The following is a 13,877-nucleotide window of genomic DNA, read 5'->3' on the forward strand; positions in this document are numbered from 1 at the left end:
GTGTTTAATTACACAATCTCTACTATTGTGCAAGTCAAAAAAAAGTGATGGTCCAAACACAACACATAGATGCTAGTCTGATCTAGATGGATAGGTCAGAGCAGCAGCAGCTTTTGAAATTTGACACATGTTGTTTGTACCCTTTAAGACAGTGAAAGCATCCAAAGCTAATTTTAAATTTCCAAGTCAAGCAAGTTTTCTTATTATGTGCTAGGAAACAAAGTACATAGTCTCCCTCTCTGTAAAAATCCWTTTCTAACAGAAGAATGACAATTAGCATTTATTAAGCATGAAAGAACCATAAGGAACAAAGGTCAAAAGGAAAGCAAGCATTAATTGCTACACAACGCCATATGTTATTTCACTCCAACAAAAAAGAACAACATATTCAATCTAAAGACAAGCTGAAGATTAGATCCATAAAAAAAAAGAGTCTAGAAAAACAAGAACTGTGAAAAAATGGTATTAAACTAGATACTTGAGAAGTAGTATCTAGTATCTCATGTAAAAATGAGACAAGATCTTCAAAATAGCATTTATTCCCTAAAGTAATTAAAAGGCAAGGCCAAAATCAGTTTGCCATTGCTGATCAAAAAAAGYTCTAGGGACTTGACATGAGGACTCAGAGCTTCTTGTTTCTCTTGCACACAGTTTTAGTTGTGGTTGTGTGAATAAAATGTGTTTAGAGGTTTTGTTTGTTTGTTTTTTGTTGTTTTTTTTTTTTTAATAGAAAATTTCTTCCCCTTTCAAGATACCTCGCCAAGCTCTGCTACCCTGGTTTCCYGATTTTCACTTGTTTTCAACTCATTTTCTAGAGGCAAAGAGCCCAGGGGAATTGGAAGCAAGGCTGAGGGGACAGGGCTCATCTTCTACAAGCGCCCAGACACTGTTAGAATCGTAGGTTCCCCTTCCAGCTTCATTTACAGGCTGCTGAGGCTCCTCTAGTCTTTTAGGACAAAGCAACAATATTTCATACTGCACACCTATATTCCTGAAGCACAGTAACACACTAACATGAAGCAAAAAAGTGTTGCAAAAAGACATTTCTACAATGATTTCCTTATTGTTAGGGCCACAATCATGAGAGATGTGTTCAAGTGTTCAGTGAATGGTGTGAGTACTCCAAGACACCCAGGCAGGATATCTGAATACTCACAGCCACAGACAAAGCTCAAAAAAGCTTAAACACAGAGCCAGTAGCATCAAAGTCCTCACACACACAAAGCCGGGGCTCAGTCCTCAGGGCAGAATAGTCCTCCTTGAGGAGCCTTTTGACAGGCGGGTTCAAACCTGCATTAGGGCYGCTCACAGCAGGACAGTGTTCACTTGTCCACTCAGGAACATCCTGAGCCCTGAGCAAGTACTTAGGAGTATACCTCAGGCTGCTGTGCTATGCAGGGACTGAAATGTAACAAATACAATCTCAACTTTTAACAGGAGTTCCAGAGAAATAAGGAATTTAACAGCTCACAAGCAACATCTGCATGTGGCCAACTGATAACAACAGCATTGAACAAAAACAATGGGTATGACTGCATAATCAACAGGGGTATCCGCTCCAAATTCAGGCAAAGCTGGCATCTGTTTACACAGCAAGAAGTTCTGAGAAATTGGAGAAGTCTTAGCATTGCTTCTGTGAAAGAAAGCAGTTCTCAAATGCAATCAGTTATTTGAGGGAAACAAATGAAGGAGATGCGCTTAGTTTATGCCACCCGAATGCCTTCCAATGCTTTTGGCAGCTTCCTTGGGAAGGAATCTTTAGTAGCTGTGGGATGCATGGAAAGAGGTARATGTAAATTTAGTTTACATTTAGTTTACATATAAATAAAAAGAGAAAAAATACAGTGCACGTGGCTCAGGAACAGGCAAAACAAAAGCGATAAAATTCACTGCASAGAAGACGTACCAAGGAGAACTCCACTCGTTACCCCGGGAATCCCTTGAATTTCTGTCACGTTGTTGAGAGCAAAGTAGTCATCACACGTGGCATTGAGCAAAGGGCCATCGCAGAAGAGACGCCACAGCTTCGTGGTCCTTGTTTCATTATTGCTCTCAATAAATTTGGCACAGACATCAAAGTTGCGTTTGGACAGCGTCCGGTTCCCGAGAAGACAGATACTAGAAGACAAGACCAGACCAACAGTGGAGCCTTCAACAGAGCATTGCACATGAGGGCCTTTCGTTGGTCCATTAGACTTCTCCAGAAGTTGTGGACTATTCAACATATATAGCATGGAACTTCTTATATATTATTATATATGACAGTACTAATGTTTAAAGCATTATTGCCTTGTTTAGAATATTAACAGTATTTTACGATTCATTCCTCAAAGATACAATCAGAATTCAAGCAAGTTAGCCACTAAAATAACAAAGACCACAATATATGCATTTTTACAAGTCTAGATCTAATATTCCCAACAAGCGGCACTGAAAAACAAGAGCGTTTTAATGTTACAGGAGTATAACTAAAGAAATCCAAAAATAAGATTAARTAAATGCATCATGACCTTTGCCAGAAAAATAAACATTTCAGAAGGTCTTCAGAAGTATTAAAAAGTCAGAAGAGAAGAAATAAATTAAGTTAAAGAAGTTAAACTCATTGCTAGCCAAAAGTCAAAAAATAAAAAACACTCATATTCCTCATATTCACAGCATGAAGTAATCACTTAGAAGGGAAAAAAATGAGAGAACTCTGAATGCTTCACAAGAAGAAAATGCTGAAGAACAAAGACAAGTAACAACCCAAAACCCATATTTCTTTGCAGAAGTCTCCACTACACACAGGTGTCCCCAAGATCTATCCACTCCAGACTCGCTTGGGCTGCCCACTCCAGGCTTTCTGGTAAAAAAAATACTAGAGCACTTAAAGATGAGAAAGGCACAAATTAAATATCCATGTGAGGCAGTACACACATAGGATGCACCTGAGCTCTGAGGGAGCTTTGTTACGGAGGCTGTGACAAGCCACGTAAACACGGCCCTTAGCGCTGTGCATATCTGAAGCAGCAGAACTTCAGCCTAGCCCAACATCCTGCTCCCGAGAGCCACCAACCGCAGCAAAACTGTATGGGGACGGGGGAGGCTTAAAGAAATATTTCTTCTGAACACTAACATTTGGGGCTCAGGCACTTCCTCGTCCGAAAACAGCACCTTTCTTCAACAGACTTTTTACCCTCTCCATGAAGTTGCTGGCACTTTCTGAGCTGTCCAGCCTCAGGCAACTAAAACACCATTTGACAAGGAGCTGCCCAGCTTAACTACTCACTCTGCAAAGAGTAATCTGCTTTTGTGCAGGTCCTGCCACTTTCTACTTCTGTCTCATGGTAAAYACCAGGAGTTGTTCCCCAGCTACATGTCCCAAGCCAGCCACTCCATAGATCCCAGTTGTGCCAGCCACCTTTCCCAGACGGGGGAGCCCCTGCCCCAGATATTTTTCACACCAAAGTGCATTACTTTAGATCGTCCTTAACATCCACCTCCTGTTCTTTAAGTGGGAATGAAATAAACATCACTCGTCTTAACCAAAGGACATTTTCCAGATTGTCATAGCTCTTATGAACAGTTAGGAGATGATTCAAACCAGTATTTCAGAAGAACCAAAAAGGAGGCAAGTGCCCAATAACTTGTGAGGTCCACAACATGAATAATGTGAAGCCTGCCATTGATTCTTTCTGTATTTCAAATTTAAGCTTAAGATATAGTTTGTCTGGTTGTTTTTAAATAACCTACAGTATTTTAAAGGATATTTTACTTACGGAAAGTCAGGCGGGTCAAAAGCAGTCTTAATAACTCCTGCATATATGGCAATGATGGAGAGAATGACGCAGGCAAGGAAGACCAGGGCGAGTTTGTTGACGTACTTGACTCCCACAAAGACCACGATGGCCATCAGGGCGATGATGCACGTGCCATAAACTCTCATGTTGTTCAGCATGGCCGCCGTCTCCTCGCCRTCCTCTTCGTCTTTAAATATAGCAGCACTGGGCGAGATGTACGTCTGCAAGAGATGAAGCCATCTGAAAAYTATCATAAATGTAAGAACGAGCACTATGGGCAGAACCAAGCTCATGGGAACTTCCAACTCTTAACTTCTATTACAGTATCAGCTGCTTTATTCTTTCAAATAAAGATGACTCAAATAACATGGAGATCTATGCAGAGAAGAAAGAGCATTTTATTTACAGAGACAAAAAGCCTCACAGAGTTATGGCATCACAAATCAACAAASGGTGACTTCCAAGATTTTTTCCTGTTACAGAGCTATTACCACAGATTGTTTTAAAATACAAATGAAGCTTTAATGGTGTATCCTTTTTGTTATCCACCTCCTTACARCCCTGTAATAAAGATTAGTTTGAGAACTATCTGATACTCAAAGTGACCTTCTCAGCAAAAAATAAAGCAGAATAAAATTGACTGAGGCAGGGGAGGTCAAGGAATGAGAATGGATCCCCTGAGAAAGTACTGCATCTTGGGAGATGATATATGCACACAAATAAATATATATACACACACATATGCATACACACACATACATATATACACACACACATATATATATATATGTATACTGGAAGTCTGCATGAGCACCACCTGCATGGAAAGCAGGAGCCTCAGATCAGCAGAACTAAGTGAACCTCACAAGTTTTTAAGAGCTGTTGTTTAAGAACATTAAGGTCAATGTGATTTGACATTTTATACAAGAAGAAAAAAGAAAAGGCTCAACAGAATCCTTTAAATTCCTATGCTACATCAACCCCTTAGTGAGTCTTTAGGGGTTATCCCTCCGTCCAACTGCCCTTGAGAATTAGTACACCAACAATAGCTTTAATTATTTCTAATTCTCAATGAAAACTGCAGCAACTCCAAGCAGTTTTCCATATCATGAGTTCAGATTCCAAAGAGGACTCTGAAGCTGCAGGGGTGCTACATTGAAGTACAGTTCTGTGAAATGGCTGCGCTGAAAATCTTGCGAGGAAAATCAGCTCACGCAGCTCAGGGCAGACATGTCCTCCGAGTCATTTGAGGCATTTACTCATTAACAATCCTAYCAGGCAAACATGAGGAATTTCAGAGAAACAGAAGCAGCCTCAGGTTTTCAATACTATGTGCCCTTCGTACAGTTAAATTCAAGGAACATAACATAAATAAATGGGTACTTCAAATAATTAACAGGGGGCTTGCCTTAGAGGACTAAGCTCTGTCAAGCCAACTTAAGTAATCGTACTACTACAGCTTTAGGTCATGACAAGGGTCTGGTCTCATGTCTTCTATACGATATGAGGATATGGGGGAAGGAGGGCCTTTTAYTTTGAACACATCAGCTGAACCCAGCACACGTTTAACAGTGATACATGGCCCACCACAGCTGGCAGTGAGGAGAAACACCTTCCATAGCATCTTYGCAGCACCCTGTCATTTCAAAATCAGTCTGAAAAGAAGAAAGGGGGTGGATTCTTAATTCCTCTCTCACAAGGAGAGCAGGGAGGGCCTATCTCCCCACTCAGTACTGGGCAGCAACTTAGCCAACTGCAGATGACAGTGCCAAGCACGGCAGAAGCTGAGAGAGGTCTGTGGGTTCTTCTGGGAAGCCTGATCTGCTACTGAGTCCATGGATTCTCCTTGGAAGGAAACTGAGGTGACCTCCCAAACCTTATGTAAGCTTGGCATAAAAGGACTTGGGCATGGACACCCTGTGTAAGCACCTGTCCAAGGAAAATATAAAGCTGTCTAGACGTGTTGACTGCTTGTTATGATGTGGTTGCCATCCAAACAGATTTAAAATCCCATCATTCTGATTTCATAACTGTTAACAATGAAATTGAAAATTAACTCCAGGAACAGGAGGAAGAATTATGCCTAGAGGCACAGAGCTTGGGACAAAAGAAACAGAACATATATTGAGAAGCTACAACAAAGACAAAAATAGAGATATTAAGAGACAAAGAATTGGCAATGCTGAGAAGTCTGTATCCTCCTGAAGCCTCATGAGAGAGCAAGGGAAATGGAAAAAGGAAACAAAATCCCTTGTGCTAAACAAAAGAAAAGCTTTAAAAAAAAGAAAAAAAAAAAAACACCCTTTCAGAAGTGAAGAAAAGGAATCTCCAAAGAAAGAAGGGAAAGGGTCCCTCCAAAAGTCAACTTTAACCTTTCAATGACAAGTCTAAGCTGACTTAAAAGAAATGCCCKGGCCATCTTTACATTGTGCATTTGGGAAAGGAGAGGGAGAATTAACAAAAAAGCAGCAGCATCTAGAGATGCTGCTTTTACAAGGAGATTTCCTACCATCCAACAAGAACACGCACAGGAAGACATTCAAGGAAGAAACTGACTCCCTTGCATTTGTAAAATAGACTAGTTTTTATAGAATACCTGACTTTCTATCACTAAATCCAAAAGACAAATTCTTTGAGAGCCTGGAAGAGTGCACTCTCATCACAGATTTTAACATTGTCATCTAGCATGACATCTCACTAAGSGTTTACTATAGCTTGTGCTGTGCTTTCTCATTTTTATATAAGAGCTGATTTTCCAAGTGCTATAAAATCATAGAATTAAACCTGACCGTAACTCCAAACAAATCACAAAATGTTGATCTAAGTAATAATGTTGGTATCTGGAAGAGAATATTTACTTTTCRTCTCCAATTTATTCTGAATTATAGGAATAGGGGGGAAATGTCCAATAAAGCATTAAAAAAAAAAGAGTGCTTTATGCATTGTGGGCCATGTGCATTGCTCTGTGTTTGTGCTGTCTTGGGAAGCTATATTCAGTTTTAAAGAGAAAACAGTACTTACCAAGAGAATCTCGATGGTGCCGAGAATGTACATTGCGCCTGCAAAGGTCGTACCCAAGTAGAAACAAAGTCCCACTGCTCCACCAAACTCTGGTCCTAAAGATCTTGAGATCATGTAGTAAGAGCCTCCAGCTGCAAGTTTAACCAGTCCCCAAGAAAAACAGCAAAATTAGTCTCCAGACCTTCAGAGTAATGGCAGTGATGCTCAACGTTCAAACCCGAGATGTTCAGTCAAGCTGGTTTCACAACTGAGAGAAGCCTTGGCTGGAAACCCTCATGCTGAGGTTCCTACCAGGCCAGCACTTGGGYTCTACAGCAGAGAGGCAGTCTGCAATGCACAACCTCAGTGCATCTCCCCAGRGGCATTTCAAGGAAAAGAGTGTTTTCAAAACAAACACCACTTGCTTCCTAAACACCCCTAACATTCATTGCATCCACCACAAGGGAAACCCGTAAGAAGAGTAAATCAACCAAGTGGCTTATCTTATTTGCCCAACATAAAGTTAATATAATAAACACTGAGAATAAAGCAAGCAATATTAAAACAAGCACACAGATACTTATCATACCATCAGGAATCATTTCTTAGTATAAGCTAAATACCAAACTAGCAAATATTAAAGAGAAGACTTGCACAGTTTTTGTCCTGCATTATGTAATTAATTGTACCTAGAGCAGAGCACAACTTCCAGTCCCATATGATAGTTTCCCCCTCTAACTGCTATCCAAGTTTTAATTCAAGAGGCAGAAAAGAAGGGGCTTTGTGAAATACTTCAGATGATGTGGAAGATGCCTAAAAGCTGTGATGTTTTCCAGAGGTGAGAAAAACACAGCTAGGGSATAGTCACACACAGCTCACGCTTAACTGGAAAAAATATATAGAAAAAAAGCATTTGAACAGCAGCATGAGTGCAAAATGGTTCTTTGTCCTCAAACTACCCATTAACAAAAATAAAGGAGTCTGACAGTTTCCATGTTTCCAAGAGATTGGGAGAGAGAGATCTTTTCCATGGGTTAGATTATACCACCAAGAGGTGAAAGGGAGGCTCCTATCAAGAAACCTTGGAAAACATCTCAAAGAAGATCTCACCTCAGACAGAGTATACACCATTCTAACATCAAGTTTTTGATGCTCACTCCAAAACTTAGGGAAAAAAACAGACAAAAAGCCCCCCTATTCTGAGCAGGGGCCTGGAGATGGCAGAGGAAGCTCGGCAGGTCTGTGTGAGACGAGGAGCTTCCCTGGGAGGCCAGGAGCCAGGGCCGAGCGGCAGCAGCGCGGGCCCGATGCCAAAACAAACCAAACCCCACAAGAGCCGCCRGGACAACAGTAGTTCTTTGATACACACAACATCTCAAAAGCAGCGTGAGAAAAATCAAACTAATTCATAAAACAAAACAAAAAWAAACCCAAGAAGATACACACAGATCCCTAGCTGACAGTTTTRAAAGCACTTCCATCTGTAATCAGTCTTTAAGGACTCCTTTAAAAAAAAAAAAAAAATCAAGGTTACTCATCCTACAGAATCTATATATCCTATTTTGGAACATTTTACTACTGAAACAAGGTCACTTAGCCCATGCCACTAACCCACAGCCCGTGCTTTAACCGAAAAAAAAAAGCAGTATGTAATTTGTAGATGAACGCTCAGTAAAACCAGAAGGAACTAGACGAGAGTCACTTAGTCAGGCCTCCCGGTCAACACAGGCTTAAAGCTTTCCTGAATGAAGCAGATTTTTCCAGATAATCTCTTGCAAAAGGAAGGGAAGAGAAAGGAAGTTGAGTGGTGATRTCATTTACCAAAAACTCTTTCCCCCTATGCCACTTTCCCCCCCCAAAAAGTCAGTAACATAACAGACACATTTTCTGTTACAGATGCAGTAGAGGTCCAGGATATGTGCATTACTACTATTGATTTTCTCTTCTTAAATTTACAAGGCAACAGAATGAATGGCACCATTCAGTAAAAATCAACTCTGCAGGGGAAAAAAAAAAATAATTCCACAGTGATAAGGAGAAACTGTGGAGTGGAAAAARCAGAGGGGCAGAGTTCTCCACTAAACCAACAGTGCGGAGACCCTTAACCTGTTTAGCCTGCCAACACACAGGCAGAGAGAGGATAAAGCTGAACTCTTCTGAATGAACACAGTGCACAAGGGGCAGAAAAGAAAYGGTGAGGAAAAAAGCAGTTAAGAGGTAAATCATCTAAAACGCAGTAACAACACGCAGGTACGAACCCATCTGTAACAACCTTAACTTTCCAGCCTTAAGCTGTTCATGATCAAATAATAGCCCTCTAAAATAACTTTCCAGTGAGGTGATGGAGACAAACTGTAATTTGCCTCCCTAACATGCATTCTTCTTCTTTTCTGGGCATGAAACCTTTACTGCTTTCATTATAGGCTTTTTTTTTTTTTTTCTCCTTTTTCATCTCCCCAGGATGCCTTTTCTCATCCACTGATAGATGTTCATTTTGTCCTGACATTTTTTTGTTCTTATCTCCCATTTCAATGCATTTTCTTTTTGTAAAAAAAAAAAAATAACCCCATAGTCAGTTCAGAACCTCTGTAAATGGATATGAACGTATTTAAAAGAGATTTGTCTTTTGAAAAATTTAATAGGTAAATTGCTCAGCGTTCATAGCACCATTTGAGCTCTGGTATTTTTAAGACGTTAAAAAATGGAAGAAAATGGAAGAGCTGCAAGAGCTAACTCCCATTTAAAAAGTCAGCTTTCTAATTGAAACAGAACAACCGTTTAGTTCATGCTGAAGAAGTTTAAAGGAGATGAACAATATCTAGAGTGCTAACAGGGAAAAGCTTTCTGCCAGCAGACTGCTGCTTGTTCTTGCAGAAAACAACTGCTGAAGCAACTGCTGCCATTGTTCAAAAAGGGCAGCTCAGCAAAGTCTGGCAAAAAAGGTTCTATTTGGACGTTTGGAAAGAAATCTATTTTGCATTAAGACAAATTTCCATTTGTTCAAATGGAAACATGCGACTGATGACAAAAATATGTTAGGAGAAATATGTTCTATGGCCTGTATTTCCCTATGGTCCACTTGAAAGATTACAACTCACCTTAGAAAAACCCATTCTAAAAAGAGTCCAAAACATTTAGCGCTTTAAACAGATTGCTRAATATTGCCTTTTAATATCTAAGACCACAGGAATTCCATATCACAGATTCAACCACGCATCACTAGTTTACATTTAAGATAAAAAGAAAGGAAAAAAGCTTACCTGGAACTACCCCATTTGTTGCTATCGCACTCATRGAAATTGCGGTTAGCATAGTCTGTGTAAGGCACAAAAATTAACAGATTAAGTGCTCTTTGAAGAATGGCCCAGGAGAATCAAAGCAAACTAGAACATAAGAGATCTTTGTATAAACCATTGCAGCAGCCAAAACTGAAAACATCCTGGGCTAAGGGCTTGCCAGATAAATCAAGCACAGTATCTTCCACTGAAGAATTCAGTTAGTTTAAACGTTTGAGAGGGATGTCTCTGCAGCCAAGCCCTCTCAGTTGCACTGATATTTAACCACTAAGGAGAACCCCTGCCCTGCTACACATATGGGGGAGCTGAGCTGTACCACGGGACCAGGAGATGTGGCTAAACAGGCAAGGTGGTGGCGAACTCACACAAGCACAGCACATGAACACAATGATGAACGACTCGAGGACTCCGGCCGTGCCCACGATCCACGTCAGGCGCAGGAAGAGGATGACACCCAGGATGTTCTGCAGGCAGGGCAGGTAGACCCCAATGAACGTGCCCATACGTGGAACCTGCAGAGACACAACATTAACTCCACTGCACTAAAGGACTAGGGTCTGCACATGTTGCCGACAGCAACGCCACAAAGACTTAGTGTTTCCCAAAGAAAAGGCCAGGCTGGCTTCACCAAGCCTGGATGGGAGCTTCAGCATTTCCTGTTTCACAGAAATTCAGAGGCTAGTTACGTGGAAAGGATCCCGCGGGGACAGAGAACTGTGACAGCCAAACTTGTGGCAGCAATTTATTGGTCCAAAAGCTGCAGCAAGTGCTGCGAGATGGAATTTTTGTTAGAGCTTTATGAGCTGCGATGAACGTGGATCAAAACACACGCACACACACAAAAGCATTCAGGCTCCCTCATTAAAATTCCAGCTTCCTTCTACAATTTAGGAACATCAGGTCTCCTCTCTATTTAGAAACAATAACCACACACAGCAGGTGTCCAGTTACAGACGTTATTCTTAGGCCCTGGAAGGGGGGAAGGGGAAAAAAAGCAGCCAATATAAATCATTATGCAAACCTGGGTGCTTTATGCATTTAAGTGATCCACCCAAGCATTTGTTTTATATATTTATATATATAAAAGGACCCAAGGAATATTACAGACTATTTTTAGTATTGAGGACGGTGCCTATATGCAACATCAACACTACTATCAGGTTGAGAGAGCAGTCTTTAAGAGACAGCATCATTATTTTGAAGTGTTTATATCAAGGAAATTAAAGTATAAAACAAAGTATAAACATAAAAGGCTACAAGCACATTAGTGTTTATTATAGGAAATGAAGCTTAATTTCACACTGGCATTTCTGCTAAAACACACACACACACATATACACAGAGCTATTCTAGCAAAATGGGGAAGCATTCCTTCCACAAATTTCACAAAAAAAAAAAAAAAAAAAAAAAAAAAAAGAATCCCAGTCACCTCCTGTAACTTTAAACAGCAGCTAACTGGATTTCTCAGTGAAGAATTTTTACTCTCACAAGTTTTTGCTTTGCCTGCTCTTTTGAGAACTGCAAACTGACCACCGTGGAAAGGGGTTTCACAGCTAGGGGCTTCCCCAGTTCCCCATCTCAGCATGAATGATGTTTACCCCAAACTCAGTTATTTCTGTTCCTTTCTCTGAGGTATCATGACGAGAAGCAGACAGCTGGTGCCAGAGGAGAAACAGCTTGAAGACTTTCAGTTCCGATGYTGTTACAGTAATTCCCATCCTCTACCTTACGCACCGGAACATCCTACCACTTACATACTGGAAATTCCCTTTCTTTTTCCCAATCCCCTCAAACTCCTTATTCCTCAGAATTCCTCAGTCCGAAGTTAACAGGCGTGACCAGTTGGCCCTGTCCTATATTTACACTTCCATGCCCCATCCCAGTGCCCATGCCCAGCCCTGGGAGGACCTACTGAAATCAGCTCACGGCAAGAGAGAGAGGTCCAACAACTCCCCTCAAAGGCTCATTCTAGATCATGCACCACAACTGCAGACATTGCCACACGGGCCGTCACCTTTGCCACGTCCCTCACGGAGCTGCTCGTTCCACACTAATCAGGATTGCCACCTTCCCACTTCTCGATGTTTACTTGGTCGGCTCTACTTTCTAATCGAGGGCATGATTTTGCCTTCTCTACTTTTAAGCATCATGTCTATAATAACTAACAATTCTCTAATTACTAAGTAATTAGTTTTTTTGGTATTAATATTGGATTGATAACAAGGAACTAGTAAAAAGGTATTAATGCAAATTAAAAGTTGTTTTAAGAAAAGAATATCTTAACAAACAAATCTTATTCCATTGCTTACTAAATCCAGTTACTACTCGTTTAGCCTTTTTAGGTTTCGTGCACACTGCACACGTAGGCCTTTATAAAGGCTTTTATTTGCACAGTAATAAAAAAGTGCAGCTTACGCAGTATCAAAAGAAGAAGTAAACCACGAATCCTCCCACCTCCAAAAAAGTCATATTTAATTACATCACAAGCTGTTATCAACCAATCAAATGGAAACAGAAGTACCAAGATTTAGTGACAAAAATCAGCCCAAGTATTTCCTCATTTCAAAAAAAGGAAAAAAAAAAAGAAAATCTAGAATCAGACACAAAACCTGTTGATCTTTGCAAAACACAGAGACTTCTCTTCTTACAAGCAGAGTGAGACACAGCAATCCTTAGTGCTTRGTAGTTTATACTCAAAAAAGGTGCTTGCTAATCTGCCAAAATGCCTTTGCGAACAAGATATTTTGCTCTTGATTATACAAGTGAAACTCCCCACTTGACTGCACAGGAAAACTGCTCCTGCTACATGGCGGGAATATYCCTGTCCCCTTGCAGGCTGCTCACACCTCCTGGAGAGCCTGGATGCGGCCGCAAGGCTCCTTCACCCCAGGCCTTTTCCAGCAAGTGGGACAGTCAAGATGAGACGACCTGTTTCCTTCTGTGCCCCTCAAGGCTTTTAAACACAACCCATGCCAGAAGGGATGCTGTTTTGTTTCCTCACACACTGCTGGATGYATTTCACTCACCCTGTGCATGTCATACACCAGGTTTCATGCCGTTAAAAACACCACTTTGCTACCACATAGCACCCAACTAACATCCACAAATAAAAACGATGCAGAGAAATCATGGTGTCGGGCCAGCAGATGCTCTAAGGGTGCAAGGAAACACAGTGTTCATACATGCAGCCAGGCCCAGAGGGGTGAGCACGAAGCCACCTGAGCACCATCCCCATGAAGGCCAGAGGACAAGGAAGCACTCTGCAGAGACATTGTGCTCACACTGACAGATGCTAAGCTGAGGACATGRAAACAGCAGAAGCAAATAGCTAGAGCAAGTGGCTAGAGTGTATTCACCACCTGCACCCAGTGTCCAGTACCAGCTCCCATAGCAGCTGGGTCTGCTTTAGGAAGGACATCACAAGTTTCATCTCCAGTCAAATAAGTTCCTGTTCTAGTCTCACTTTCAGGAAACTTTTCATATCCATCTCCTCTGACCATTTCCTTCTATCCATGCTAATTTGCATTCTCTTTTCCTCACGATGAGGGGAGAGGTCTATACAAACACAGCAGCAACTCTCCCCATCAATCTCTTCTATCCAAAGAGGACTGACTTCCAGTCTTCTCTTCCCAGCATCTAGGCAGTACATCCACATCAGGTCCAGCCTATCATCATGTCACTCCTGCTCTACCAAGCTTTATGTTTTTGATCCATGCTTTACGTTTTTGATCCAGGCTTTATGTTTTTAGGAACAGATCCATGTTTACCAAGAAACCAATCCACTATCCAGCTGCACACCCTA

At 41.1% G+C, this 13,877-nt stretch overlaps 1 protein-coding gene across 1 annotated transcript in view; it reads right to left on the reverse strand.

The window, feature by feature from the left end:
• Nucleotides 1-13,877, reverse strand: part of SLC12A7 (solute carrier family 12 member 7) — a 42,882-nt gene that overhangs the window by 26,310 nt on the left and 2,695 nt on the right. Inside the window, exons 3-7 of the mRNA XM_026039654.1 lie at nt 10,441-10,587; nt 10,040-10,094; nt 6,801-6,931; nt 3,759-4,000; nt 1,907-2,118 (exon numbers count right to left, since the gene is read on the reverse strand). Of these exons, the coding sequence (XP_025895439.1) occupies nt 1,907-2,118; nt 3,759-4,000; nt 6,801-6,931; nt 10,040-10,094; nt 10,441-10,587 (787 nt within the window). The remainder of the gene's footprint in view (nt 1-1,906; nt 2,119-3,758; nt 4,001-6,800; nt 6,932-10,039; nt 10,095-10,440; nt 10,588-13,877) is intronic.

This window comes from Nothoprocta perdicaria, unplaced genomic scaffold (genome assembly GCF_003342845.1).
Source record: "Nothoprocta perdicaria isolate Ctin4 unplaced genomic scaffold, notPer1 scaffold_235, whole genome shotgun sequence".
NCBI lineage: Eukaryota > Metazoa > Chordata > Aves > Tinamiformes > Tinamidae > Nothoprocta > Nothoprocta perdicaria.